This window comes from Hypanus sabinus, chromosome 29, assembly GCF_030144855.1.
Source record: "Hypanus sabinus isolate sHypSab1 chromosome 29, sHypSab1.hap1, whole genome shotgun sequence".
In the NCBI taxonomy this organism is placed as follows: domain Eukaryota; kingdom Metazoa; phylum Chordata; class Chondrichthyes; order Myliobatiformes; family Dasyatidae; genus Hypanus; species Hypanus sabinus.
Genome location: NC_082734.1, coordinates 687,556 through 712,731, shown reverse-complemented (window position 1 = coordinate 712,731; position 25,176 = coordinate 687,556). Strand labels below are relative to the sequence as shown.

The 25,176-nt window shown below is 53.2% G+C and overlaps 2 protein-coding genes and 1 long non-coding RNA gene across 5 annotated transcripts in view; 2 read left to right on the top strand and 1 right to left on the bottom strand.

Annotated features, from left to right (window-relative positions):
- Positions 1 to 2,933: 2,933 nt before the first annotated feature.
- cdipt (CDP-diacylglycerol--inositol 3-phosphatidyltransferase (phosphatidylinositol synthase)) lies at positions 2,934 to 13,345 on the top strand. The gene is made up of 6 exons (XM_059953303.1): positions 2,934 to 3,092; positions 3,358 to 3,492; positions 4,196 to 4,349; positions 4,709 to 4,790; positions 10,881 to 10,962; positions 13,119 to 13,345. Exons 1-6 carry the CDS (start codon positions 3,056 to 3,058, stop codon positions 13,292 to 13,294), a joined length of 666 nt encoding a protein of 221 aa, XP_059809286.1. The 5' UTR covers positions 2,934 to 3,055; the 3' UTR covers positions 13,295 to 13,345.
- LOC132382842 (uncharacterized) lies at positions 11,509 to 13,172 on the bottom strand. The gene is made up of 2 exons (XR_009508478.1): positions 13,094 to 13,172; positions 11,509 to 13,018 (listed from the first exon to the last, which is right to left on the bottom strand). It is a non-coding gene; the product is annotated as an uncharacterized LOC132382842 (long non-coding RNA).
- A 5,962-nt stretch (positions 13,346 to 19,307) lies between the features above and the next one.
- The window catches only part of mvp (major vault protein), a 55,939-nt gene continuing 50,070 nt past the window's right edge, over positions 19,308 to 25,176 (top strand). The window contains exons 1-4 of one of the 3 annotated variants that reach the window (XM_059953300.1): positions 19,308 to 19,419; positions 23,246 to 23,380; positions 23,722 to 23,917; positions 24,075 to 24,198. In XM_059953300.1, the coding sequence (XP_059809283.1) occupies positions 23,259 to 23,380; positions 23,722 to 23,917; positions 24,075 to 24,198 (442 nt within the window). In that variant the 5' untranslated portion in view covers positions 19,308 to 19,419; positions 23,246 to 23,258. Of the gene's footprint in view, positions 19,420 to 19,584; positions 19,858 to 23,245; positions 23,381 to 23,721; positions 23,918 to 24,074; positions 24,199 to 25,176 lie in introns of those variants that run through there. The other 2 variants (XM_059953301.1, XM_059953299.1) reach the window with 2 other exon arrangements.

Here is a 25,176-nt window from a genome sequence, read left to right as displayed (position 1 = left end):
AGAGTTATGGAGAGATATTGCACAGGTTGGGACTTTATTCCCTAGAGTGTAGGAGATTGGGGGGTGACCTTACAGAGGTGCATAAAACATACAGAATTCAAGATTGTTTAATATCATTTCCAGCACATAAGTGTAAAGCAGAGTGAAATAAATGTTACTCCAGATCCAATGCAGCATAAAAAATGCCCAGTAAGATAAAGAACACAATAGTAATAAAAAGACAATGAATATAAATCCATCGATAGATTACACAGTCTGTGCAAAAGTCTTTAGCACCTATATAGCTAAGATGACTAAATCTTTTGCACAAAACTGTATTTGCTAATGTGGAGCAGAGAAAGAGTTTGTAATTCTGGTGGGATGTTAAGAATGGTGAGGTGGAGTGCTGTGGGAAAAGCGGCAGAGAGAGTGCTGCGGGGCAGGGGTCTAGCATGCGTACACACACACCCAGCCCTGAGACACCAGGCAAGGTCATTTGATTCCTAACAATTAGTTTATTGACCATTACAGAATATCTCTCTAGTGCTTCCTGCTCCCTCTCCTCTCCCTTCCCCTTTTCCCAACCATGATTTCCCCCCCTACTGTCCCTTCCTACTCTCAGTCCACAATAGAGACCCACATCAGAATCAGGTTTATCATCACTCATATATATTATGAAATTAGTTTTTTTTGAGACAGTAGTACAGTACAATACATAAAATTAATACAACCCTGTGCAAAAGTCTCTGGCACCCTCGCTATAAGACTTTTGTACAGTACTGCACACGTGTATGTCCATAAAGTGTTGCTGAGTACAGGAGTGTCTGTACATTAGGTGACTGACAGGAAATGAAGTGGTTGGGGGTGTGGAGGAGTAGGTTAATGGGTGGAGATTTTGATCAGACTTGCATCTTGGGGAAGTTAACTGTTTTTGAGTCTGGTGGTCCTGCCGTGGATGCTACGTAGCCTCCTCCTTGACGGGAGTGGGACAAACAGTTCATGAGTAGGGTGACTGGGTTCCTTCATGATGTTACTGGCCCTTTTCCAGTACCTCTCTGTATATACGTACTTGATATTAGGTAGGCTGGTGCTGGTGATGCATTGAGCACATTTAACTTCCTGTAGTAGAGCCTTCTTGCCCACTGTGGTGCAGTTTCTGAACCAAGCAGAGACGTAGCTTGTTTGGATTCTCGCCGGGACGTGAGCAGGGATGAAGGCAGGACAGCAGTGATGGGTGGTTATGGGGATGTTTGGAAGGTGCAAGAAAGATACATCCCAAAAATGAAGCATTCTAAAGGGAGGATGAGGTAATGGTTGCTGACAAGGGAAGACAAAGACAGCATAAAGGCAAAAGAAAGGGTATTTGATAGAGCAAGAATAGATAGATAGATACTTTATTGATCCCGAAGGAAATTACAGTGTCACAGTAGCATTACAAATGCACAGATATACGAATATTAGATGAGAACTAAGAAAGAATGAATAATAAATTACCATAAACAGGAGGGTGTCATCACTTCCCAGCCGGTAGGGTTATTCATTCCAGAGCCTAACAGCCGCGGGTAAGAATGACCAAGCGCTCTGCGGGGCAGGGCAGTTGTCTTCGTCGATTACCAAAAGTGCTCCTCTGTTCAGCCAAGGTGGCATGCAGACGGTGAGAAACGTGTGTGTGTGTGGGGGGGGGGGAGAGAGAGACTTTTGCACAGGACTGTAATGGGGGACATCAAATGCTGGATGAACTGAATAAGTATTTTGTTTATCAGTCTTCACAGCTGAAATCACTAGCAAAATGCCAGAAATTTGAGAGTCAGGGGGTAGAAGTGGGTGCAGCTGGCATTACTAATGAGAAGGTACTTGGGAATATGAAAGGTTTGAAAGCAGGTAAATCACCTGGACCAGATTGTTTACATCCCAGGGTTCTGAAAAAGGTGGCTGAAGAGATAACACAAGGAAATCTGCAGATGCTGGAAATTCAAACAACAACACACACAAAATGCTGGTGGAACACAGCAGGCCAGGCAGCATCTATAGGGAGAAGCGCTGTCGACGTTTTGGGCTGAGACCCTTCGTCAGGACTAACCGAAAGGAAAGATAGTAAGAGATTTGAAAGTAGTGGGGGGAGGGGGAAATGCAAAATGATAGGAGAAGACAGGAGGGGGTGGGATGAAGCTAAGAGCTGGAAAGGTGATTGGCGAAAGTGATACAGAGCTGGAGAAGGGAAAGGATCATGGGACGGGAGGCTTCAGGAGAAAGAAAGGAAGTGGGGGGGGGGGTAGCACCAGAGGGAAAATTCTGGCAATTCTAGACTATGTTTCTCATCCTCTGCATGACACTTTGGCTGAACAGAGAAGCACTTTTAATAATAGACTAAGCCAACTGTGCTGTTCCAAAGAGTGCTATATGAGGGCATTCTTACCTTCAGACATTGGGCTCTATAATGAGTCAACCTATAGACGGGAAAGTGATGACTACCCTCCTGTTAGAGTGTTTGAGGTAACTTATGTTATTCTTTCTTAGTTCTTCTAATATTTGTAATATTTCTAATATGTGCACTTGTTATGCTACTGTGACTGTCATTTTTTTAGGGATCAATAAAGTATGCATCCTATAGCATTTAGAAGTCACTCAGAGGGACTTGGGCCGAAGGCGGGCTGATGGGAATCTGGGTCGGCAGAGACCGGACGGGACGAATGGCCCGAGTCGCGGGGGTTACAGTTGGAACAGACCCCCCCCCCCCGCCGCATCCGGGGCGGCGAATAGACGCGCCCAGATGGGGGGGGGTGGGAGGAACTTTCCATTTGGTGAACAGGGCTGAGGAGAGCGATTCCCCGGAAGGAGTCCAGGTTTACATCGCCAAAGAGAATCTCAATTTCTGTCGTATGGCATCGATATAAACGTCTCACCCGGCGAGCGGACCTGCTCCCACACGGGACCGGGACTCCCCCTATGCACTAGGAGTTGGTGGTGCAGTCCTCCCGCCCCTGGCTTTATAAACGGCGGCGGCCATTGCGCGCTCTGCAGAGGCGGTCCGAGCGCCCCGGGGACGTCGGGGGCGACCCTCCTGCCCTCCGCCGCCATGGCCAACGTTTTCCTGTTCGTGCCGAACCTGATTGGTGAGAATGACACCGGTGGGCGGGGCCAGGGCGGATGGGTGGGATCATGGGGTTAGGATCTTTGGGTGGACGGGGGTCACAGAACCCCGATTGTCCTGGGATCTTTCTCTGTAAACCCCCCACACACACAAAGATCCCCCTCTGCAGACTTTGTCCTGGGATCTTGCTTTGTAACCCAATCATAGAAAGATCCCTGTTATTCCCTTCTGTCCCAGGGACACTGGCATCCTACCCCCTTGGCTGTGACCCCTCTGTCTCCCCACAGGTTATGCCCGGATCGCGCTGTTGCTCCTCTCCCTGTGGCTGATGCCGAGGTCCCCGCTTCCAGCTGTTTGCTGTTACCTGGGCAGTGCCTTGCTTGATGCTTTCGATGGATATGCAGCCCGCCTACTCAATCAGTGTAAGTTTGGTCACCTGACCTCCGACCTCACCCAGACCTGACCCCTGACCTCGTGACTTCCCCATCAATCTTATCCTCCCCTGACAGACTCCAATCACCCTAAACCCTGGCCAAAGATCTTCAGTAACTTCCTCAAAATGTGACCTCCCTCCTCCTCTTAACCATCATCCCCAATTTCTAAACATTCTGACCTGCAAGCTCTGCTAAATCCTGACTCCCCAACTTCTCCCAACACTGAACCCTCCCCTAACTTCTGACCTACCCTGAAACTTGATTCTGCCCCCAAAAAATTCCACAGACCCATTGATCTCATCCCCATCCTCTTAATCACCCACCTGATCTCAACAGAAAACTGACCTTTGACCTCTTTTTGCTGACCTTTCTGGAGCCCTCTGACCCTGACCCTTTGATTCCAAACTTCAGCCTCCCTGACCTCCAGCTTCCCTCAACCACCTGTCCCCAACTTTGCTGAACCTCTGAACTCTGACAATGATTTCCTTGATCTCTGACCTCAGATCCTTTACTGTACCCCTTGACCCTGTTGTCTGAACCTCCCTAACCCCCCTGAACTTTGTGAACCCAGTCTGACCTTCCACTCATTTGCCACTCCCGTTTCCTCTTTCTTCCTCCCAAACCTCACCCTCCTCCTTTCTCTCTGCCTCTATTCTCCCACACCCTCACAGTTCTGTCCCTTGCCTCACAGGCAGCCGTCTGGGCTCAGTGTTGGACATGCTGACAGACCGCTGCTCCACCCTGTGTCTGTTGATGCAACTGAGCGTCCTGTACCCATCGTACACACTCGGCCTGCAGCTCAGTGCTGCCATTGACATCGCCAGCCACTGGGTCCACATGTACAGGTACGGCAGGGCAGGGGAGAAGTGGGGGAGGTTATGCGAAAGTGTGGAGGCAGAGAGTGCAGTGGTTCGGGAAGGGAGGGTGAAAGGTGCTGGGGAGTGTGGGTGAGGAGGGAGGGGAGAGGGTTTGTGGCAGGGGGTTCCTGACGAGGTGGGGTGAGGAAGGGGAAGGAGGGCATAATTGCATCCCAACTCTTGAAACCCCATTGTAATCCCGAGACTCTCCCTCATTCCCCTCCCCGTAGCCCCACTATCCCTCTCATCAGTGATGTGTCAGGTGTGAGTGGGGAGATGGGTGGGTCTCAGGAGTGGGTCAGGGAACTGACTCACCCTCCCTTCTGTCTTCACACTCTGTCCAACAGTGTCAACATTCGGGGATCCATGAGCCACAAGCTGATCGACCGCGATGGGAATCGTATCTTGCATTACTACTACTCCAGTAGGGTAGGTGAAACTTCCCGGACTCCATCACCCCCTCCCCTCCCTCCCCGTCTTCAACCCCCCCCTCCCCTCCATCCCGTCTCCGACACCCTTTCCCTTCTCTCCCCTACATCCCTCCCCATCTGTCACCCTTTCCATCCCCTACACCCCTCCCCACCTCTGTCACCCCTTCCATCCCCTACACCCCTCCCCATCTCTGTCACCCCCTCCATCACCTACACCCCTCCCCATCTGTCATCCTTTCCATCCCCTACACCCCTCCCCGTCTCTGTCACCCCCTCCATCCCCTACACCCCTCCCCGTCTGTCACCCCCTCCATCCCCTACATCCCTCCCCGTCTCTGTCACCCCTTCCATACCCTACACCCCTCCCCATCTCTGTCACCGTCTCCATCCCCTACACCCCTCCCCATCTCTGTCACCCCCTCCATCCCCTACAGCCCTCCCCATCTCCATCACCCCTTCCCTTCCCTACACCCCTCCCTGTTACCCTTTCCCTCCCCTACACCCTCCCCGTCTCTGTCACCCTGTTCCTCTTCTACACCCCTCCCCATCTCTCACCCCCTCCATCCCCTACACCCCTCCCCATCTCTGTCATCCCCTCCATCCCCTACACCCCTCCCCATCTCCGTCACCCCCTCCATCCCCTACACCCCTCCCCGTCTCTGTCACCCCCTCCATACCCTACACCCCTCCCCACCTCTGACACCCCTCCCCATCTCCGTCACCCCCTCCATCCCCTACACCCCCCCCCGTCTCTGTCACCCCCTACATCCCCTACACCCCTCCCCATCTCTGTCACCCCTTCCATACCCTACACCCCTCCCCGTCTCTGTCACCGTCTCCATCCCCTACACCCCTCCCCGTCTCTGTCACCGTCTCCATCCCCTACACCCCTCCCCATCTCTGTCACCCCCTCCATCCCCTACAGCTCTCCCCATCTCCATCACCCCTTCCCTTCCCTACACCCCTCCCTGTTACCCTTTCCCTCCCCTACACCCTCCCCCTCTGTCACCCTGTTCCTCTTCTACACCCCTCCCCATCTCTGTCACCCCCTCCATCCCCTACACCCCTCCCCATCTCTGTCACCCCCTCCCCGTCTCCGTCACCCCCTCCATCCCCTACACCCCTCCCCGTCTCTGTCACCCCTCCCCATCTCCGTCACCCCCTCCATCCCCTACACCCCTCCCCGTCTCTGTCACCCCCTCCATCCCCTACACCCCTCCCCACCTCTGACACCCCTCCCCATCTCCGTCACCCCCTCCATCCCCTACACCCCTCCCCGTCTCTGTCACCCCCTACATCCCCTACACCCCTCCCCGTCTCTGTCACCCCCTACATCCCCTACACCCCTCCCCGTCTCTGTCACCGTCTCCATCCCCTACACCCCTCCCCATCTCTGTCACCCCCTCCATCCCCTACACCCCTCCCCATCTCTGTCACCCCCTCCCCGTCTCTGTCACCGTCTCCATCCCCTACACCCCTCCCCATCTCCGTCACCCCCTCCATCCCCTACACCCCTCCCTGTCTCTGTCACCCCCTCCATCCCCTACACCCCTCCCCACCTCTGATACCCCTCCCCATCTCCGTCACCCCCTCCATCCCCTACACCCCTCCCCGCCTCTGTCACCCCCTACATCCCCTACACCCCTCCCTGTCTCTGTCACCCCTTCCATACCCTACACCACTCCCCGTCTCTGTCACCGTCTCCATCCCCTACACCCCTCCCCATCTCTGTCACCCCCTCCCCATCTCCGTCACCCCCTCCATCCCCTACACCCCTCCCCGTCTCTGTCACCCCCTACATCCCCTACACCCCTCCCCATCTCTGTCACCCCTTCCATACCCTACACCCCTCCCCATCTGTCATCCTTTCCATCCCCTACACCACTCCCCATCTCTGTCACCCCCTCCATCCCCTACAGCCCTCCCCATCTCCATCACCCCTTCCCTTCCCTACACCCCTCCCTGTTACCCTTTCCCTCCCCTACACCCTCCCCGTCTCTGTCACCCTGTTCCTCTTCTACACCCCTCCCCATCTCTCACCCCCTCCATCCCCTACACCCCTCCCCATCTCTGTCATCCCCTCCATCCCCTACACCCCTCCCCATCTCCGTCACCCCCTCCATCCCCTACACCCCTCCCCGTCTCTGTCACCCCCTCCATACCCTACACCCCTCCCCACCTCTGACACCCCTCCCCATCTCCGTCACCCCCTCCATCCCCTACACCCCTCCCCGTCTCTGTCACCCCCTACATCCCCTACACCCCTCCCCATCTCTGTCACCCCTTCCATACCCTACACCCCTCCCCGTCTCTGTCACCGTCTCCATCCCCTACACCCCTCCCCGTCTCTGTCACCGTCTCCATCCCCTACACCCCTCCCCATCTCTGTCACCCCCTCCATCCCCTACAGCTCTCCCCATCTCCATCACCCCTTCCCTTCCCTACACCCCTCCCTGTTACCCTTTCCCTCCCCTACACCCTCCCCCTCTGTCACCCTGTTCCTCTTCTACACCCCTCCCCATCTCTGTCACCCCCTCCATCCCCTACACCCCTCCCCATCTCTGTCACCCCCTCCCCGTCTCCGTCACCCCCTCCATCCCCTACACCCCTCCCCGTCTCTGTCACCCCTCCCCATCTCCGTCACCCCCTCCATCCCCTACACCCCTCCCCGTCTCTGTCACCCCCTCCATCCCCTACACCCCTCCCCACCTCTGACACCCCTCCCCATCTCCGTCACCCCCTCCATCCCCTACACCCCTCCCCGTCTCTGTCACCCCCTACATCCCCTACACCCCTCCCCGTCTCTGTCACCCCCTACATCCCCTACACCCCTCCCCGTCTCTGTCACCCCCTACATCCCCTACACCCCTCCCCGTCTCTGTCACCGTCTCCATCCCCTACACCCCTCCCCATCTCTGTCACCCCCTCCATCCCCTACACCCCTCCCCATCTCTGTCACCCCCTCCCCGTCTCCGTCACCCCCTCCATCCCCTACACCCCTCCCCGTCTCTGTCACCCCTCCCCATCTCCGTCACCCCCTCCATCCCCTACACCCCTCCCCGCCTCTGTCACCCCCTACATCCCCTACACCCCTCCCCGTCTCTGTCACCCCTTCCATACCCTACACCACTCCCCGTCTCTGTCACCGTCTCCATCCCCTACACCCCTCCCCATCTCTGTCACCCCCTCCCCATCTCCGTCACCCCCTCCATCCCCTACACCCCTCCCCGTCTCTGTCACCCCCTACATCCCCTACACCCCTCCCCATCTCTGTCACCCCTTCCATACCCTACACCCCTCCCCATCTGTCATCCTTTCCATCCCCTACACCCCTCCCCATCTCTGTCACCCCCTCCATCCCCTACAGCCCTCCCCATCTCCATCACCCCTTCCCTTCCCTACACCCCTCCCTGTTACCCTTTCCCTCCCCTACACCCTCCCCGTCTCTGTCACCCTGTTCCTCTTCTACACCCCTCCCCATCTCTCACCCCCTCCATCCCCTACACCCCTCCCCATCTCTGTCATCCCCTCCATCCCCTACACCCCTCCCCATCTCCGTCACCCCCTCCATCCCCTACACCCCTCCCCGTCTCTGTCACCCCCTCCATACCCTACACCCCTCCCCACCTCTGACACCCCTCCCCATCTCCGTCACCCCCTCCATCCCCTACACCCCTCCCCGTCTCTGTCACCCCCTACATCCCCTACACCCCTCCCCATCTCTGTCACCCCTTCCATACCCTACACCCCTCCCCGTCTCTGTCACCGTCTCCATCCCCTACACCCCTCCCCGTCTCTGTCACCGTCTCCATCCCCTACACCCCTCCCCATCTCTGTCACCCCCTCCATCCCCTACAGCTCTCCCCATCTCCATCACCCCTTCCCTTCCCTACACCCCTCCCTGTTACCCTTTCCCTCCCCTACACCCTCCCCCTCTGTCACCCTGTTCCTCTTCTACACCCCTCCCCATCTCTGTCACCCCCTCCATCCCCTACACCCCTCCCCATCTCTGTCACCCCCTCCCCGTCTCCGTCACCCCCTCCATCCCCTACACCCCTCCCCGTCTCTGTCACCCCTCCCCATCTCCGTCACCCCCTCCATCCCCTACACCCCTCCCCGTCTCTGTCACCCCCTCCATCCCCTACACCCCTCCCCACCTCTGACACCCCTCCCCATCTCCGTCACCCCCTCCATCCCCTACACCCCTCCCCGTCTCTGTCACCCCCTACATCCCCTACACCCCTCCCCGTCTCTGTCACCCCCTACATCCCCTACACCCCTCCCCGTCTCTGTCACCCCCTACATCCCCTACACCCCTCCCCGTCTCTGTCACCGTCTCCATCCCCTACACCCCTCCCCATCTCTGTCACCCCCTCCATCCCCTACACCCCTCCCCATCTCTGTCACCCCCTCCCCGTCTCCGTCACCCCCTCCATCCCCTACACCCCTCCCCGTCTCTGTCACCCCTCCCCATCTCCGTCACCCCCTCCATCCCCTACACCCCTCCCCGTCTCTGTCACCCCCTCCATCCCCTACACCCCTCCCCACCTCTGACACCCCTCCCCATCTCCGTCACCCCCTCCATCCCCTACACCCCTCCCCGTCTCTGTCACCCCCTACATCCCCTACACCCCTCCCCGTCTCTGTCACCCCTTCCATACCCTACACCCCTCCCCGTCTCTGTCACCGTCTCCATCCCCTACACCCCTCCCCATCTCCGTCACCCCCTCCATCCCCTACACCCCTCCCTGTCTCTGTCACCCCCTCCATCCCCTACACCCCTCCCCACCTCTGATACCCCTCCCCATCTCCGTCACCCCCTCCATCCCCTACACCCCTCCCCGCCTCTGTCACCCCCTACATCCCCTACACCCCTCCCCGTCTCTGTCACCCCTTCCATACCCTACACCACTCCCCGTCTCTGTCACCGTCTCCATCCCCTACACCCCTCCCCATCTCTGTCACCCCCTCCATCCCCTACACCCCTCCCCGTCACCCCTTCCATCCCCTACATCCCTCCCCGTCTCTGTCACCCCCTCCATCCCCTACACCCCTCCCCATCTCTGTCACCGTCTCCATCCCCTACACCCCTCCCCGTCTCTGTCACCGTCTCCATTCCCTACACCCCTCCCCGTCTCTGTCACCCCCTCCATCCCCTACACCCCTCCCTGTCTCTGTCACCCCTTCCATCCCCTACACCCCTCCCCGTCTCTGTCACCGTCTCCATCCCCTACACCCCTCCCCGTCTCTGTCACCCTGTTCCTCTTCTACACCCCTCCCCATCTCTGTCACCCTCTCCATCCCCTACAGCCCTCCCCATCTCCATCACCCCTTCCCTACACCCCTCCCTGTTACCCTTTCCCTCCCCTACACCCTCCCCCTCTGTCACCCTGTTCCTCTTCTACACCCCTCCCCATCTCTGTCACCCCCTCCATCCCCTATACCCCTCCCCGTCTCTGTCACCCCCTGCATCCCCTACACCCCTCCCCGTCTCTGTCACCCCTTCCATACCCTACACCACTCCCCGTCTCTGTCACCGTCTCCATTCCCTACACCCCTCCCCGTCTCTGTCACCCCCTACATCCCCTACACCCCTCCCCGTCTCTGTCACCCCTTCCATACCCTACACCACTCCCTGTCTCTGTCACCGTCTCCATCCCCTACACCCCTCCCCGTCTCTGTCACCCTGTTCCTCTTCTACACCCCTCCCCATCTCTGTCACCCCCTCCATCCCCTACAGCCCTCCCCATCTCCATCACCCCTTCCCTCCCCTACACCCCTCCCTGTTACCCTTTCCCTCCCCTACACCCCTCCCTGTTACCCTTTCCCTCCCCTACACCCTTCCCTGTCTCTGTCACCCTGTTCCTCTTCTACACCCCTTCCTGTCTCTGTTGCCCCTCTGCTCTCCTATTCGTGTCTCCACTGTCTCGCTTCCCTCCACTCAGCCTGTTCCCCTGATAATCTCACACCCTATGCCCCGCCCTGTTTCCTTTGCTTCCCCCCCACCCCCAATCTCTTGCCCTGCCCTGCCCTCGTGCCTGGATTTCTCTTGAGTGTTGTCTGGTCTCTTGCTTTCTCTCTCCTCCAGACTGTGCTGTTCCTGATGTGTGCAGGGAATGAGTTGTTTTACCTGCTGCTCTACGTGTTGTACTTCACTGAGGGTCCCACAGGTAAGTCTGTCTCATGCAATATCCTTCGGAACATCAGTGCATCTGAATTCCAGTCACAATCCTTCTTCTGCTCTCCCTCGTCCTGTTTCCCAAAATCATCTTGTCCAGATGTGGCCTGGCCACAGAAACCGCGGAGCGTTGTACTCGCTGCTCAGCACGCCAGCCTCCTATTGACGAGCTTTGTCTGCAGCCGGCATAATCAAAGACCCAGCCACCCTCCTCCCTCCCAAATGTTCTTAGGCTGAGTGTCTGATTGATCTGTCCCCTCAGTGAATCACCTCCCCTTGTCCTGAGGAAGCGTCTCGGCCCGAAACGTTGACTGCTCATTTCAACGGCTGCTGCCCGACCTGCTGAATTCATCCAGCTTGCTGTGACATACACTCTCCTGTCTCTCACATTCCCTCTCTGTGTCACACACTTCCCCATCTGCCTGTCTCACATGCTGCCTCAGAGGACTGGCAAATTGCAAATGTCACTCCACTCTAAGAAAGAAGGAAGCACCAGAAAGGAAATTATAGACCAATTAGCCTGACCTCAGTGGTTGGGAAGATGTTAGAGTCAATTGTTAAGGATGAGATGATGGAGGACTTGGTGACACAGGACAAGATAGTACAAAGTCAGCATGGTTTCATTCAGGGAAAATCCTGCCTGATGAACCTGTTGGAATTCTTTGAGGAGATTACAAGTAGGATAGATAAAGGGATGCAGTGGATGTTGTATATTTGTAATTTCAGAAGGCCTTTCACAAGGTGCCACACATTATGCTGCTTACCAAGTTAAGAGTCCATGGTATTACAGTAAAGTTACTAACATGGTTGGAGTATTGGCTGATTGGTAGGAGGCAGTGAGTGGGAATAAAAGGATCTTTTTCTGGTTGGCTGCCAGTGACCAGTGGTGTTCCGCAGGGGTCGGTGTTGGGACCACTTCTTTTTATGCTGTATATAAATGATTTAAATGATGAAGTAGATGGCTTTGTTGCTAAGTTTGCAGATGATATGAAGATTGGTGGAGGGGCAGGTAGTGTTGAGGAAACAGGTAGGATGCAGGACTTAGATTAGGAGAGTGGGCAAGAAAGTGGCAAATAAAATAGAAATAAATGTTTTTTCTAAACTGAGCGAAAATCCAGGGATCAGAGATGCAGAGGGAGTTGGGAGTCCTTGTCAGAACACCCTGAAGGTTAACTTGTCGGTGGTGAGGAAGGCAAATGCCATGTTGGCATTCATTTCAAGATGTCTAGAATACAAGAGCAGGGATGTGACACTGAGGCTTTATAAGGCACTGGTGACGCCTCACCTTGAGTATTGTGAACAATTTTGGGTTCCTCATTTTGGAGAAGATGTGCTGGCATTGAAGAAGGTCCAAAGGAGGTTCACAAGGAAGATTCCGATAATGAAAGGTTTATTATACGAGGAACATTTGTTGCCTCTGGGTCTGTACTTGCTGGAATTCAGAAGAATAAGGGGGGGGGGGGATCTCATTGAAACCTTTCAAATGTTGAAAGGCCTAGATGGGGTAGATGTGAAAATGATGTTTCCCATGGTGGGAAAGTCCAGGACAAGAGGGCACAGCCTCAGGATAGAAGGGTGTCCTTTCAAAACAGAGATACAGAGAAATGTCTTTAACCTAAGGGTGGTGAGTTTGTGGGAATTGTTGCCACATGCTTGTGGAGGCCAGGTCATTGGGTGTATTTAAGGCAGAGATTGATAGGTTCCTGATTGGACATGGCATCAAAGGTTATGGGGAGAAGGCTAGGGACTGGGGCTGAGGAGGGAAAAAAATGATCAGCCATGATTGAATGGTGGAGCAGACTTGATGGGCCAGATGGCCTAATTCTGCTCCTATGTCTTATGGTCTCACATCTCATGTGCTTTCCCCCGTCTCCCTGTCTCTCACACTCCCTCCCCCTGTGTAACACACAATCTCCCATCTCGCACACTCCGTCTCTCCCTCTCACACTCTCTCCCCACAACTCCCCATTTCTTACATTCCCTCACCCTGTCACACACTCTCTCCTACCCCCTCTCTCTCTGTCACACACTCTCTCCTGTGTCCCTACCTGACGTCCTGACCCTGTCACACACTCTCTCCTACCCCCTCTCTCTCTGTCACACACTCTCTCCTGTGTCCCTACCTGACGTCCTGTCTCTCTCCCGCAGTTGTAGGACTGGCTCTGGGATGGGTCCGTCTCCTGGTCTGGTTCACTGCCCCCGTCTCTGTGACCAAGACCCTAATCAACCTGGTCCAGATGGTGTCCGCAGCCCAGGATGTGGCCCAGATCGACCAGCGGGATGGCCATGAGCAGCTGGATTCGTGTAGGGACAAGGCCAAATGATGGGTTGTGGGGGGGGAGAGAGAGACCCAGACACCCCCCCCCCCCCAGCACTGTCTGAGGGAGGAGCAGTGCCTCAGGATTCACACCACCCTAACAATCGTGGTGAGAATGGGTGAGGGGTAAGACCTCCAAACCTCCTCCTCCTGGCAAAAAGGGTGAGGATGAGGGGGGGGGGGGGAATGGTGAGTATCGGGGGGGAGGGGGTCAGAAAGGGAAGGTGTATTGGAGGGAGGAAGAGAGAGAGAGACAGAGGAATAGTGTGACAGGGAGTGGGAGGGAGAGAGAAGGAGGGTGAGGGCACGTGACAGGATTAAGGAGAGTGTGTCAGGGAGGTGGGGGGCTAGGGATGGAGAGGAGTGTGGCAAGGAGGGAGAGTGAAGGAGTTTTGGGTGGGGGAGAGGTGGAGAGTGAGAAAGGATGAGGAGGATGGAGAGGGTTGGAGGGGGAGAGAGGGAAGGAGTACATCAAGGGGGTATTGGGGTGGAAGATTGGGGGCTAAAGAGGGATGGAGTTGGTGTGTCGGAGTGGAGGAGAGAGGGAGATAGAGGGATGGAAAGTATGTAGGAGGGAAGGAACCTTGGCTATTGGGAGGGGGAGGGTAGTGGCCCCACCCTTGGCAATCCCAGAGAGGGATGGGCAAAACCAAGGGGATGACAGGTTCTGGGGGAGGTGGGGAGCCTCTTCGGGGACCCGAGGATACGGCGTGTGGAGCAACTGATTAATAAATCCCTTTGTCACTCAGAGATTGGCGTTGTTACTGAGCTCGGAGGGGTGGGGAAAGAGGGAGGGGTGAGTGAGATGGCTCCAATACCATATTCAAGTTGGCCAATGACACCAGCACTGAGGGAGATTGAACATCTGGCTGAGTGGTACCACAGTAGCAACCTCTCACTCAACATCAGCAAGACCAAGGGGATGATCATTGACTTCAGGAGGAGGAGACTGAAGATCCATGAACCAGCCCTCATCGGAGGATCAGAGGTGGAGAGGGTCAGGAAGAGAGGGAGTGGTTACTATTCCAGATGACCTGTTCTGGGCCCATCACGTATGTGTCATTACGAAGGAGGCATGACAGTGCCTCTACTTCCTTAGGAGTTTGTGGAGATTTGGCATAACATCTAAAACTTTGTCAAACTCCTACAGATACGTGGTGGCTGTTTCGGAGCCGGGTTTGGAAACAGCAAAGCCATTGGCTAGGACCCAGTCCATCACGGGCAAAGCCCACCCCAGCTTTCAGCACATCAACATGGAGCACTGTCACAGGAAAGCAGCCTCCATCATCAGGGACCCCTACCACCCAGGACGTGCTCTCTTCTCTCTGCTTGATGTTACGAAACCCCGTAACTGGGTCACTTACCAGCAAAGATAGAGAGGTCCGTTGAAGTCTGATGGTACTATTTTTAAAAGTGTTTATTGATAAAGGGGCACAAAAATAAGATTAATGCAAACATACAGATAAAATACGTCATCAATACTAAATCTAAAGCGCGGGTATAATAATAACCAATAAGAAATAGCTCTATCGTTGTCTAGGGGTTAATGTATTGTCCGATGGAAATATAACAGTCACTGTTCGTTCGTTCAAGCTGCAGCGTTTTGGGTTTAAGAGAGGCGGTTTAAACTTGCCCAGGTCTTTTATGATGCCAATCCGTTGAGTCAGGGGAGTGGGTTCCCCGTTGTTAGCTAAAAGCTGTTTTCCGTGGTTCCAGCAACGGAACTGAACACATGTGGCCTCCTTCAGATGACTTCCTGCGGTTACGTGGTCGCTTAACGTTTCTTCTGGTGTGTCTGAGGGGCTGTTCCTACCCTCTTTGACCCTCTTTTATCCTGACTCGCAGGGTCATAGATGTCAATCAGGTTGGGGGTGATGCAATCTCTCCCTCAACCAGCTCACTTTGCCTGAGGGCATTCACGTAGCATAGTCTCCAATCCACAACTTCACCTTCCGGAGACAATGGCCATGTCCCGTAGCTTTACATCGCCGGGGAAGCAAGACATTCCGCACGTCTCCCTCATTTCCTGGGCCCCCTGACCCAACCCAACAGTGATCTTGCGATTCTCACAAAGGAGGGGGCTACCCCGCACCCTTCGGCCCCTCAGAGCTGTGGTACATTCATAACAGGACTCACCCCACCAGGTTCAGGAACAACCTCGACCATCAGGGGATAACTTCACTCACCCCAACTCTGAACAGATTGCACAACCTATGGACTCGTGTTCAAGGCTTGCCTCGACAATTCATGGTCTTGATATTTATTACTTATTTATTTTTCTTGTATTTGCACGTTGTCTTCCTTGCATGTTGGTTGTCTGTGTGTAGTTTTTCATTGATTCTATTGTATTTCTTTGTTCTACTGTGAACGCCCACAAGATGATGAATTTCAGAGTAGAATACTGTGACGTATAGGTATTTTGAAAATAAATTTACTGTGAACTTTGAGAGGGAAGGAAGGGAGGGGGAGAGATATTGACAAAGTGTAGGCAGAAGAGATTATTTGGCCAATGATTACTAACTTAATTGGTTGTGCATAACATTGTGGGCCTGTTCCTGTGCTAACCTGTTCTTGCTAGGCCATTCAGCTCATAGAGTCTGCAGTCATTCCACCATTGTGGAATGAATGTACAAGGGTATACATGCTATCGTAGGGACAGAAATGTGGGCAGAGGGGGTGGGGTGGCCCTGTTGGTGAGGAATGAGATTCAGTCCTTTGCAAGGGGGGGACATAGGATCAGGAGAAGTGGAGTCTGTGTGGATAGAACTGAGGAACAGTAAGGGCAAAAGGACCCAAATGGGTTGTGTCTACAGGCCACCAAACAGTAGCATGGATATTGGGTGCAAGTTGAATAGGGAGTTAACATTGGCATGTGGCAAAGGTAATGTCACAGTAGTTATGGGGGATTTCAACATGCAGGTGAACTGGGAGAATCAGGTTGGTGCTGGACCCCAGGATAGGGAGTTTGTAGAGTGCCTATGGGATGCATTCTTGGAACAGCTTGTACGAGAGCCGACCAGGGACAAGGCTATTCTGGATTTAGTCTTGTGTAATGAACAGGATTTGATAAGCAATCTTGAAGTAAAGGAGCCATTAGGAGATAGAGACTATAATATGATAAGTTTTTATCTGCAATTTGAGAAGGATAAGGGCAAATCGGAGGTGTCAGTGTTGCAGTTGAACAGGGGAAACTATGGAGCCATGAGGGAGGAGCTGGCCAAAGTTAACTGTACGGATATCCTAGCAGAAAAGACAGTGGAACAGCAATGGCAGGTTTTCTTGGGAATAATGCACAAGGTGCAAAATCAGTTCATCCCCTGGAGAAGGAAGGATTCAAAGGGGGGAAAGGGGCCACAGTGGTTGACAAAGGAAGTCAGAGATTGCATAGCATTAAAAAAAAAGGAAGTATGACAGAGCTAAGGTGAGTGGGAGGACAGATGATTGGGAAATTTTTAAGGAACAACAAAACTTAACTAAAAAGGCAATACGGGGAGAAAAAATGAGGTACGAACGCAAGCTAGCCAGGAATATAAAGGAAGATAGCAAAAGCTTTTTTTTAGGTATGTGAAGAGAAAGAAGATAGTTAAGAACAATGTTGGGCCCTTGAAGAATGAATTGGGTGAAATTGTTATGGGAAACAGAGAAATGGCAGAAGAATTTAATAAGTACTTTAGATCTGTCTTCACTAGGGAAGACACAAGCAATCTCCCAGATGTATGGATGGGCCAAGGACATAGGGTAACAGAGGAAATGAAACAGATTGACATTAGGAAGGAAACGGTGATGAGTAGACTGATGGGACTGAAGGCTGACAAATCCCCAGGTCCAGATGGTCTGCATCCTAGGGTACCAAAGGAGGTGGCCCTGGAAATTGCGGATGCATTGGTAATCATTTTCCAATGTTCCTTAGATTCAGGATCAGTTCCTGAGGATTGGAGAATGGCTAATGTTATCCCACTTTTTAAGAAAGGAGGGAGGGAGAAAACAGAGAACTATCGACCTGTCAGCCTGACATCGGTGGTGGGAAAGATGCTAGAGTCCATTATTAAGGATGAAATAGTGGCATATCTAGATAGCAGTGATAGGATTGGGCCGAGCCAACAAGGATTTACCAAGGGTAAATCATGCTTGACTAATCTATTGGAGCTTTTCGAGGATGTAACCAGGAAGTTAGACAAGGGAGATCCAGTGGATGTAGTGTACCTCGATTTTCAGAAGGCATCTGATAAGGTCCCACATAGGAGATTGGTGGGTAAAATCAGAGCTCATGGCATTGGGGGAAGATATTGACATGGATAGAAAACTGGTCGGCAGATAGAAAGCAAAGGGTAGCGGTGAATGGGTGTTTCTCTGAATGGCAGGTGGTGACTAGTGGGGTGCCACAGGTGCCACAAGTTTGCTGATGATACTAAGCTGGGTGGCAGTGTGACATGTGATGAGGCTGATAGGAGAATTCAGGGTGATTTGGATAGGCTGAGTGAGTGGGCAGACACTTGGCTGATGCCGTTTAATGTGAATAAGTGTGAGGTTATCCACTTTGGGAGTAAGTACAGGAAGGGAGATTATTATCTGAACGGTGTAGAGTTAGGAAAGGGAGAAATACAAAGAGATCTCGGAGTCCTTGTTCATCAGTCACTGAAGGTGAATGAGCAAGTGCAGCAGGCAGTGAAGAAGGCTTATGGAAGGTTGGCCTTTATTACAAAGGGAATTGAGTACAAGAGCAAGGAAATCCTTTTGCGTTTGTACAGGGCCTTGGTGAGACCACACCTGGAGTATTGTGTACAGTTTTGGTCTCCAGGGTTAAGGAAGGACATCCTGGCTGTAGAGGAAGTGCAGCGTAGATTCACGAGGTTAATTCCTGGGATGTCCGGACTGTCTTACGCAGAGAGGTTAGAGAGACTGGGCTTGTACACACTGGAATTAAGGAGATTGAGAGGGGATCTGATTGCAACATATAAGATTATTAAAGGATTGTACAAGATAGAGGCAGGAAATATGTTCCAGATGCTGGGAGAGTCCAGTACCAGAGGGCATGGTTTGAGAATAAGGGGTCGGTCATTTAGGACAGAGTTAAGGAAAAACTTCTCCCAGAGAGTTGTGGGGGTGTGGAATGCACTGCCTCAGAAGGCAGTGGAGGCCAATTCTCTGGATGCCTTCAAGAAGGAGCTAGATAGGTATCTCATGGATAGGGGAATCAAGGGATACGGGGACAAGGCAGGAACCGGGTATTGATAGATGATCAGCCATGATCTCAAAATGGCGGTGCAGGCTTGAAGGGCCGAATGGTCTACTTCTGCACCTATTGTCTATTGTGATTTATTCTCCCTCTCAACCTCAATCACCTGCCTTCTCCATGTAACCTTTGATACCCTGATTAATCAAGAACATATCACCCTCTGCATTAAATATACCCAATGACCGGCCTCCATAGCTGACTGTGGCAATGAATTCCACAGATTCACCACCCTCTGGCTAAAGAAATTCCTAATTTCTGGTGTAAAGGGCCGTCCCTCTATTCTGAGGCTGTGCCCTCTGGTCCGCGGCTTCCCCATTATAGGGGGTGTCGGAGATCGGGAGGGGACAGAGAGGATGACAGACAAGCGGGGGGGGGGGGTGCGAGAAGGGAGCGTTGGTGAGAGGGGGTGGGGAGGGAAATGTTGGTTAGATGTGAGGGTAGGTTTGGGGGGGAGTTAGGGGGTGAGGGTGGGGGTCAGGTGGAATAGAAATAAAGGTGAATGAAGGGAGGGAAGTAAAGGAATGTAGAGCCCGGAAAGTTTATCCCCGGGTCACCATTCCACCAAACCATACAGCTCCCGTCCTAACCCTCGATGCTGGCCTAGACGGGCTGAGTGGCCGCTTTGGTGCTGTGGGTGGGTTTCCCAGCCGTGGGGTAGTTTGGGAGGAGGCCCCCGACCCGCCGCAGCCTGAGATCAGGATCTTTGGATCAGGCTAGCACCCGGAGCGTTAAAATTGACAGAGTCGGAGGCCTAATTCTCCGACGCGGGGCGGGGCGGGGCGGGACGGGACGGGACGTGAAGTGAAGTGGGAGTGACTGGACTCGCAGGCACCGGGGCAGTGAGTTCGCAAACCTACGAGTGGATTCCTCGTTTTTCTTGCTGGTGCGGGGTTACGGTAAGATCCCATCGCACCCCTAAGATCAGCGAAGCAGCTGAAGTCAGAACGACATTGGACAAACTTAGCCGACGGGACCCCCCGTTTCCTGGCAATTTCCCATCCACTCTGCGTCTCCCTCATCATTCCCACAACTCGGTCGGGATGCAAGCAGGAAGAGGAAGCTGACGCCGGGCCTCCCGTTCCGCAACACACACACAAATCGCTGGAGAAACTCAGCAAGTCTGGCTCCAGAGATGGAACGGGATAAACAGTCGATGTTTCCGGATGAGACCCTTCATCAGGACTAAACCGACTGATGACGGCCCTCCTGGACACTGCCTCACCTGCTGAGTATCTCCAGCGTTTCCTGCACCGTCTCATGTGTTTACTGTTTGGTAAAATGGTTGCTTTGGCAGCCAAGAACAAACAGGGAATTTGCGTGTGGGAGAGGAGAAGGTTGGTGGCAGAGGGAGGGCAGTGGGTGTTGGACAGAGGAGGGGAGGGGAGGGAACTGCTCGAGTCCGCTACCCTTCCCCAAGCTTTCTCTGGAACAGAAGACGTTGAAGTAGAATGTTGCAGCTTGACGGGGAGCACGTTTCCTTTTATTAGTCAAGACGCTGAGTTGGAAAGATAAATTGCAGTTTTATAAATATCTAACTAGGCTGCATCTGGAGAATTGCGTACGGTTCCGGTCGCCCCCCCCCCAACCATTACAGTACAGGTGGGGGCTTTGGAGAGGATGCAGAAGAGGTTCAGCAGGATGCTGCCTGGATTTGAGGGTGTGAGCTGTGAGCAGAGGTTGGAGAAATTTGGGTTGTTTTCTCTGGAGGACGGAGGCTGAGATTCCGATCGAGGTTTATGAGATAGGGAGGAGCACTGCTAGAGTAGAGAGGGAGAATCTTTCCCCCCACAGTGGACAAATTTAATACCAGAGGACATGCATTTAAGGTAAAGGGAGGTAATTTCAAAGGATATATAAGGGCAGGTTTATACCCACTGAGTGGTGGGTGCCTGGGCTGGTGTAGAGGCAGAAACATTAGGGACATTTGGATAGGCACGTGAGGGTGAGGAAAATGAAAGGGTATGAACATTGTGTAGACACAACAGATTAAAGTAACTAATTACTTTAGTTAGCCAATTGATTATTAATTTAATTGGTTCAGTACGACATTTTGGGCCAATGGGACTGTTCCGGTGCTAATGAGTCTGCTCTGCCATTCCATCACGGCTGATTTATTATTTATTATCCCTCTCAACCCCACTCTCCTGCCTTCTCCCTGTAAACTTTGACACCCTGACTAACAAAGAACATATCACCTACTTTAAATATACCCAGTGACATACCCAGATGGCAGAAATAGGATTAGACCGAGCCAGCATGGATTTACCAAGGGCAAATCATGCTTGACTAATCTGTTGGAGTTTTTTGAGGGTGTAACAAGGATGTTAGACGAGGGTAAGCCAGTGGATGTTGTATACCTAGATTTTCAGAAGGCATTCGATAAGGTGCCACATAGGAGATTGGTGAGTAAAATCAGAGCTCATGGCATTGGGGGCAGGGTTTCAACATGGATAGAAAACTGGTTGGCAGTTAGAAAGCAAAGGGTAGCAGTGAATGGGTGTTTCTCGGACTGGCTGGAGGTGACTAGTGGGGTACCACAGGGCTCTGTATTGGGACCACAGCTCTTTACGATTTATGTCAATGATTTAGATGAGGGCATTGAAAACTATATCAGCAAGTTTGCTGACGATACTAAACTGGGTGGCAGTGTGACATGCGAAGAGGACGTTAGGAGAATACAGGGAGACTTGGATAGGCTGGGTGAGTGGGCAGATACTTGGCAGATGTCATTCAATGTGAATAAATGTGAAGTTATCCACTTTGGAAGCAGGAACAAGAGGGCAGAGTATTGTCTGAACGGTGTCGAGTTAGGTAAGGGAGAAATGCAAAGAGACCTAGGAGTCCTAGTTCATCAGTCAATGAAGGTGAATGAGCAAGTGCAACAGGCAGTGAAGAGGGCAAATGGAATGTTGGCCTTTGTTACAAGGGGAATTGAATACAAGAGCAAGGATGTCCTTTTGCATTTGTACAGGGCCCTGGTGAGACCACACCTGGAATATTGTGTACAGTTTTGGTCTCCAGGTTTAAGGAAGGACATTCTGGCAATTGAGGAAGTGCAGCGTAGATTCACTAGGTTGATTCCTGGGATGGCAGGGCTGTCTTACGCAGAGAGATTGGAGAGATTGGGCTTGTACACGCTGGAATTGAGATTGAGAGGGGATCTGATTGAAACGTTTAAGATAATTAAAGGATTTGATAGGATTGAGGCAGGAAATATGTTACAGATGTTGGGAGAGTCCAGTACCAGAGGGCATGGATTGAGAATAAGAGGTCAGTTATTTAAAACAGAGTTGAGGAAGAGCTTCTTCTCCCAGAGAGTTGTGCAGGTGTGGAATGCACTGCCTCGGAAGACGGTGGAGGCCAATTCTCTGGATGCTTTCAAGAAGGAGCTGGATAGATATCTGATGGATAGGGGAATCAAGGGATATGGGGACAAGGCAGGGACTGGGTATTGACAGTGAATGATCAGCCATGATCTCAGAATGGCGGTGCAGACTCGAGAGGCCGAATGGTCTACTTCTGCACCTATTGTCTATTGACATGCCCCCCACAGCCATCCATGACAATAAATTCCACAGATTCACCAGCCTCTGGCTGAAGACATTCTAATCCTCTTGAAATGAATTCAAACATTGCATTTGCATTCCCCACCAGGGATGAGGAGATGGAGGGGGAGAGAGTGAGGGAGATGGGGAGGGAGTGAGGGAGATGGGAAGGGGTGTAGGGGAGGGAGTGAAGGAGATGGGAAGGGGTGTAGGGGAGGGAGTGAGGGAGATGGGAAGGTGTATAGGGGAGGGAGTGAGGGAGATGGGGAGGGGTGTGGGGGAAGGGAGTGAGGGCGATGGGAAGGTGTGTAGGGGAGGGAGTGAGGGGGGGTGTGGGGGAAGGGAGTGAGGGCGATGGGAAGGTGTGTAGCGGAGGGAGTGAGGGAGATGGGGTGTGGGGGAAGGGAGTGAGGGCGATGGGAAGGTGTGTAGCGGAGGGAGTGAGGGAGATGGGGTGTGGGGGAGGGAGTGAGGGCGATGGGAAGGTGTGTAGCGGAGGGAGTGAGGGAGATGAGGAGGGGTGTGGGGGAGGGAGTGAGGGAGATGGGGAGGGGTGTGGGGGAGGGAGTGAGGGAGATGGGGAGGGGTGTAGTGGAGGGAGTGAGGGCGATGGGGAGCAGTGTAGGGGAGAAGGAGTGATGGAGACAGAGGTGTAGGAGAGGGTGATGGAGGCAGGGAGGGGTGTAGGTGAAGGAGAGAGTGATGGGGACAGGTGCAGGGAGCAAGGGGTGACAGATGGGCAGGGAGTGGTGATGGAGATTAGGAGGGTTGTAGGGGCAGGAGGCTGATGGAGGGATGTAGGGGAGAGAGGGACTGAAGGAGACAGTGGGTGTAGGGGAGGGATGGAGAGGGGATGAGGGTAGGATGTAGGGGTGGGAGTAGGTACAGGAGATGGGTGGGTGTAGGAGACAGGAAAGGGTTTCGGGGAGGGAGGGGAGATGGGGATGGAGAGGGGTTTAAGTGAGGGAGGGGTGAAGGAGACAAGAAGAGGCTTAGGGGAGGGAGTGGGATGGAAATGGGGACAGGGTTGGGGAGGGAGAGGGTGATGGAGACGGGGAGATGTGTAGGGGAGGGAGGGGATGACGGAGACGGGGAGGTGTGTAGGGAAGGGTCGGGCTGATGGAGACGAGGGAGGTGGGGTGTTGTGTTATGCTGTCTCACTGTGCCCCTCCACCAGGTCACGGACCAGCATGGCAGAGGAATCGATTATCCGCATTGCCCCCTATCACTACATCCACGTTCTGGATCAGAACAGCAACGTGGCCCGTGTGGAGATCGGACCAAAAACCTACATCCGGCAGGACAATGAGAGGTCGGACAGGGAGGAATTGGCAGGGGCATGTTTTGAATGAGTGGGGGGTTGGTTTGGAGGGAGTTGTGGAAGGGGGTGCAGTGGGGTAAGGTGTGGGAGTTGTGCTACAGGAAAGTGCAATAGAGTTAGAGGGGAGAGGGAGGAGGGTTTGGAGGGGAGTGGAGGGAGGAAGGTTTGGAGGAGTGGTTATGGGAGGAGGAGGGTGGCAGATTTATAGATACTATTTGAACTGTACCTAGCCAGAGTAGAGCAGTGGGCAACACACATTTCATTGCGTTGATTGTCACTGAGGAAGCAAAATTATTTCAAACTCTACAATCTTGTTCTGCCCCCCTCCCCAGAGTTCTGTTTGCCCCGGCACGTATGGTGACGGTCCCTCCACGTCACTACTGTGTGGTGGTCAACCCCGTGGTCCGGGATGATGAGCAGAGGCCGCTGTTGGACAGTTTTGGCCAGGTCCGGCTGAAGCATGGTGACCAGGAGGTGCGGCTGGCTCAGGACCCTTTCCCTCTGTATCCGGGAGAAGAATTGGGCCAGGTGGGTGCCGCCTGAACACCTTTCCCCTTCCCTCTTCATCTCTGTCCACCATGATTGCCCTCTCCGCTGCCCAGCCACCACCCTCTATCCTCTGCCCTCCCCTTTCTCCTAAACCCCCCCATACCACCTCCTGTGCTCATCCTTCTCACCATTACAGGGAGCCACCCCACTGCAGGTAGTGAGGACCAACACAGCCCTTCACCTCCTGGCCTTGCTGGATTTCGAGGATGAATCGGGAGAGAAACACGTGGCTGGTGACGAATGGCTCTTCGAGGGGCCAGGTACACAAATCCCCCCCCCCCCCCACACCACATGCTGGAAATACAGAGGGAGAAATAGCTGCTGGAGTTTAACCCAGACAAGTGTGAGGTTTGGGACACTTCGGGAGTTCAAATGTAAAATGACAGGGCAAGATTAATGACAGTGTTGACATACAGAGGGTTCCTGGTTCTATGAAGGTGGCCACACAAGCTGACAGGGTGGTAAGGAAGTTGTACAGCACACCTGCCTTCACTAGTCAAGGCACTGGGCTCAAGGGTCAGGAAGTTACATTTCAGCTTTATAAACTCTGGTGGTTAGGCCAAGCTTGGAGTACTGAATTCAGTTCTGTTCTGGTCTTATCAGTCAGGGCATCAAAGGATATCACAAGAACAGGCGTATGTGGCCAGAAGGCCAGAGGAAGTGGTTGTGGCAGCTACATTAACAATATTTAAAAGGTACTTGGACTGGTACACGGATAGGAGATGTGTAGGGGGATATGGAGTTAAAATGGGATAGGTGATTCACTTTGAAAGGTTGAACTTGAAGGCAGAATACAGGATTAATGGTGGTTTCTTAGTAACGTGGAGGAACAGAGTGGTCTTGGCATCCCTATCCATCGATCCCTCAAAGTTGTTGTGCAAGTTGAAGATTGTTTAAGAAGGTGTATGGTGTGTTGGTCTTCAGTACCAGGAGGATTGAGTTCAAGAGTCATGAGGCAATGTTGCAGCTGTGTTCTGTTCTGGTCTCCTTCTCATTATAGGAACGGTGTAGAAACTTTAGAGGGGATGCAGAGGAGATTCACCAAGTTGCTGCCTGGACTAGAGGGCGTGTCTTATGAGGAGAGGTTGTTGGGACATTTTTTTTGGAGTGAAGGAGGATGCATGTTGCATTAGGATGTAGAATTGTTATTTTCACCGTAGGTTACCTCTCCCATGCTTGATTGAGATCATATATAATCAAAGGTTTCAAATGTACATTTAATGTCAGAGAAATGTTTA

Excerpts from the sequence above, each read along its gene's own strand:
- cdipt (XM_059953303.1), top strand. The coding sequence starts at position 3,056 with ATGGCCAACGTTTTCCTGTTCGTGCCGAACCTGATTG. Across the intron at positions 3,493-4,195 it reads AGCCCGCCTACTCAATCAGT|GCAGCCGTCTGGGCTCAGTG; the intron begins GTAAGTTTGGTC and ends CTTGCCTCACAG. Across the intron at positions 4,350-4,708 it reads CACTGGGTCCACATGTACAG|TGTCAACATTCGGGGATCCA; the intron begins GTACGGCAGGGC and ends TCTGTCCAACAG.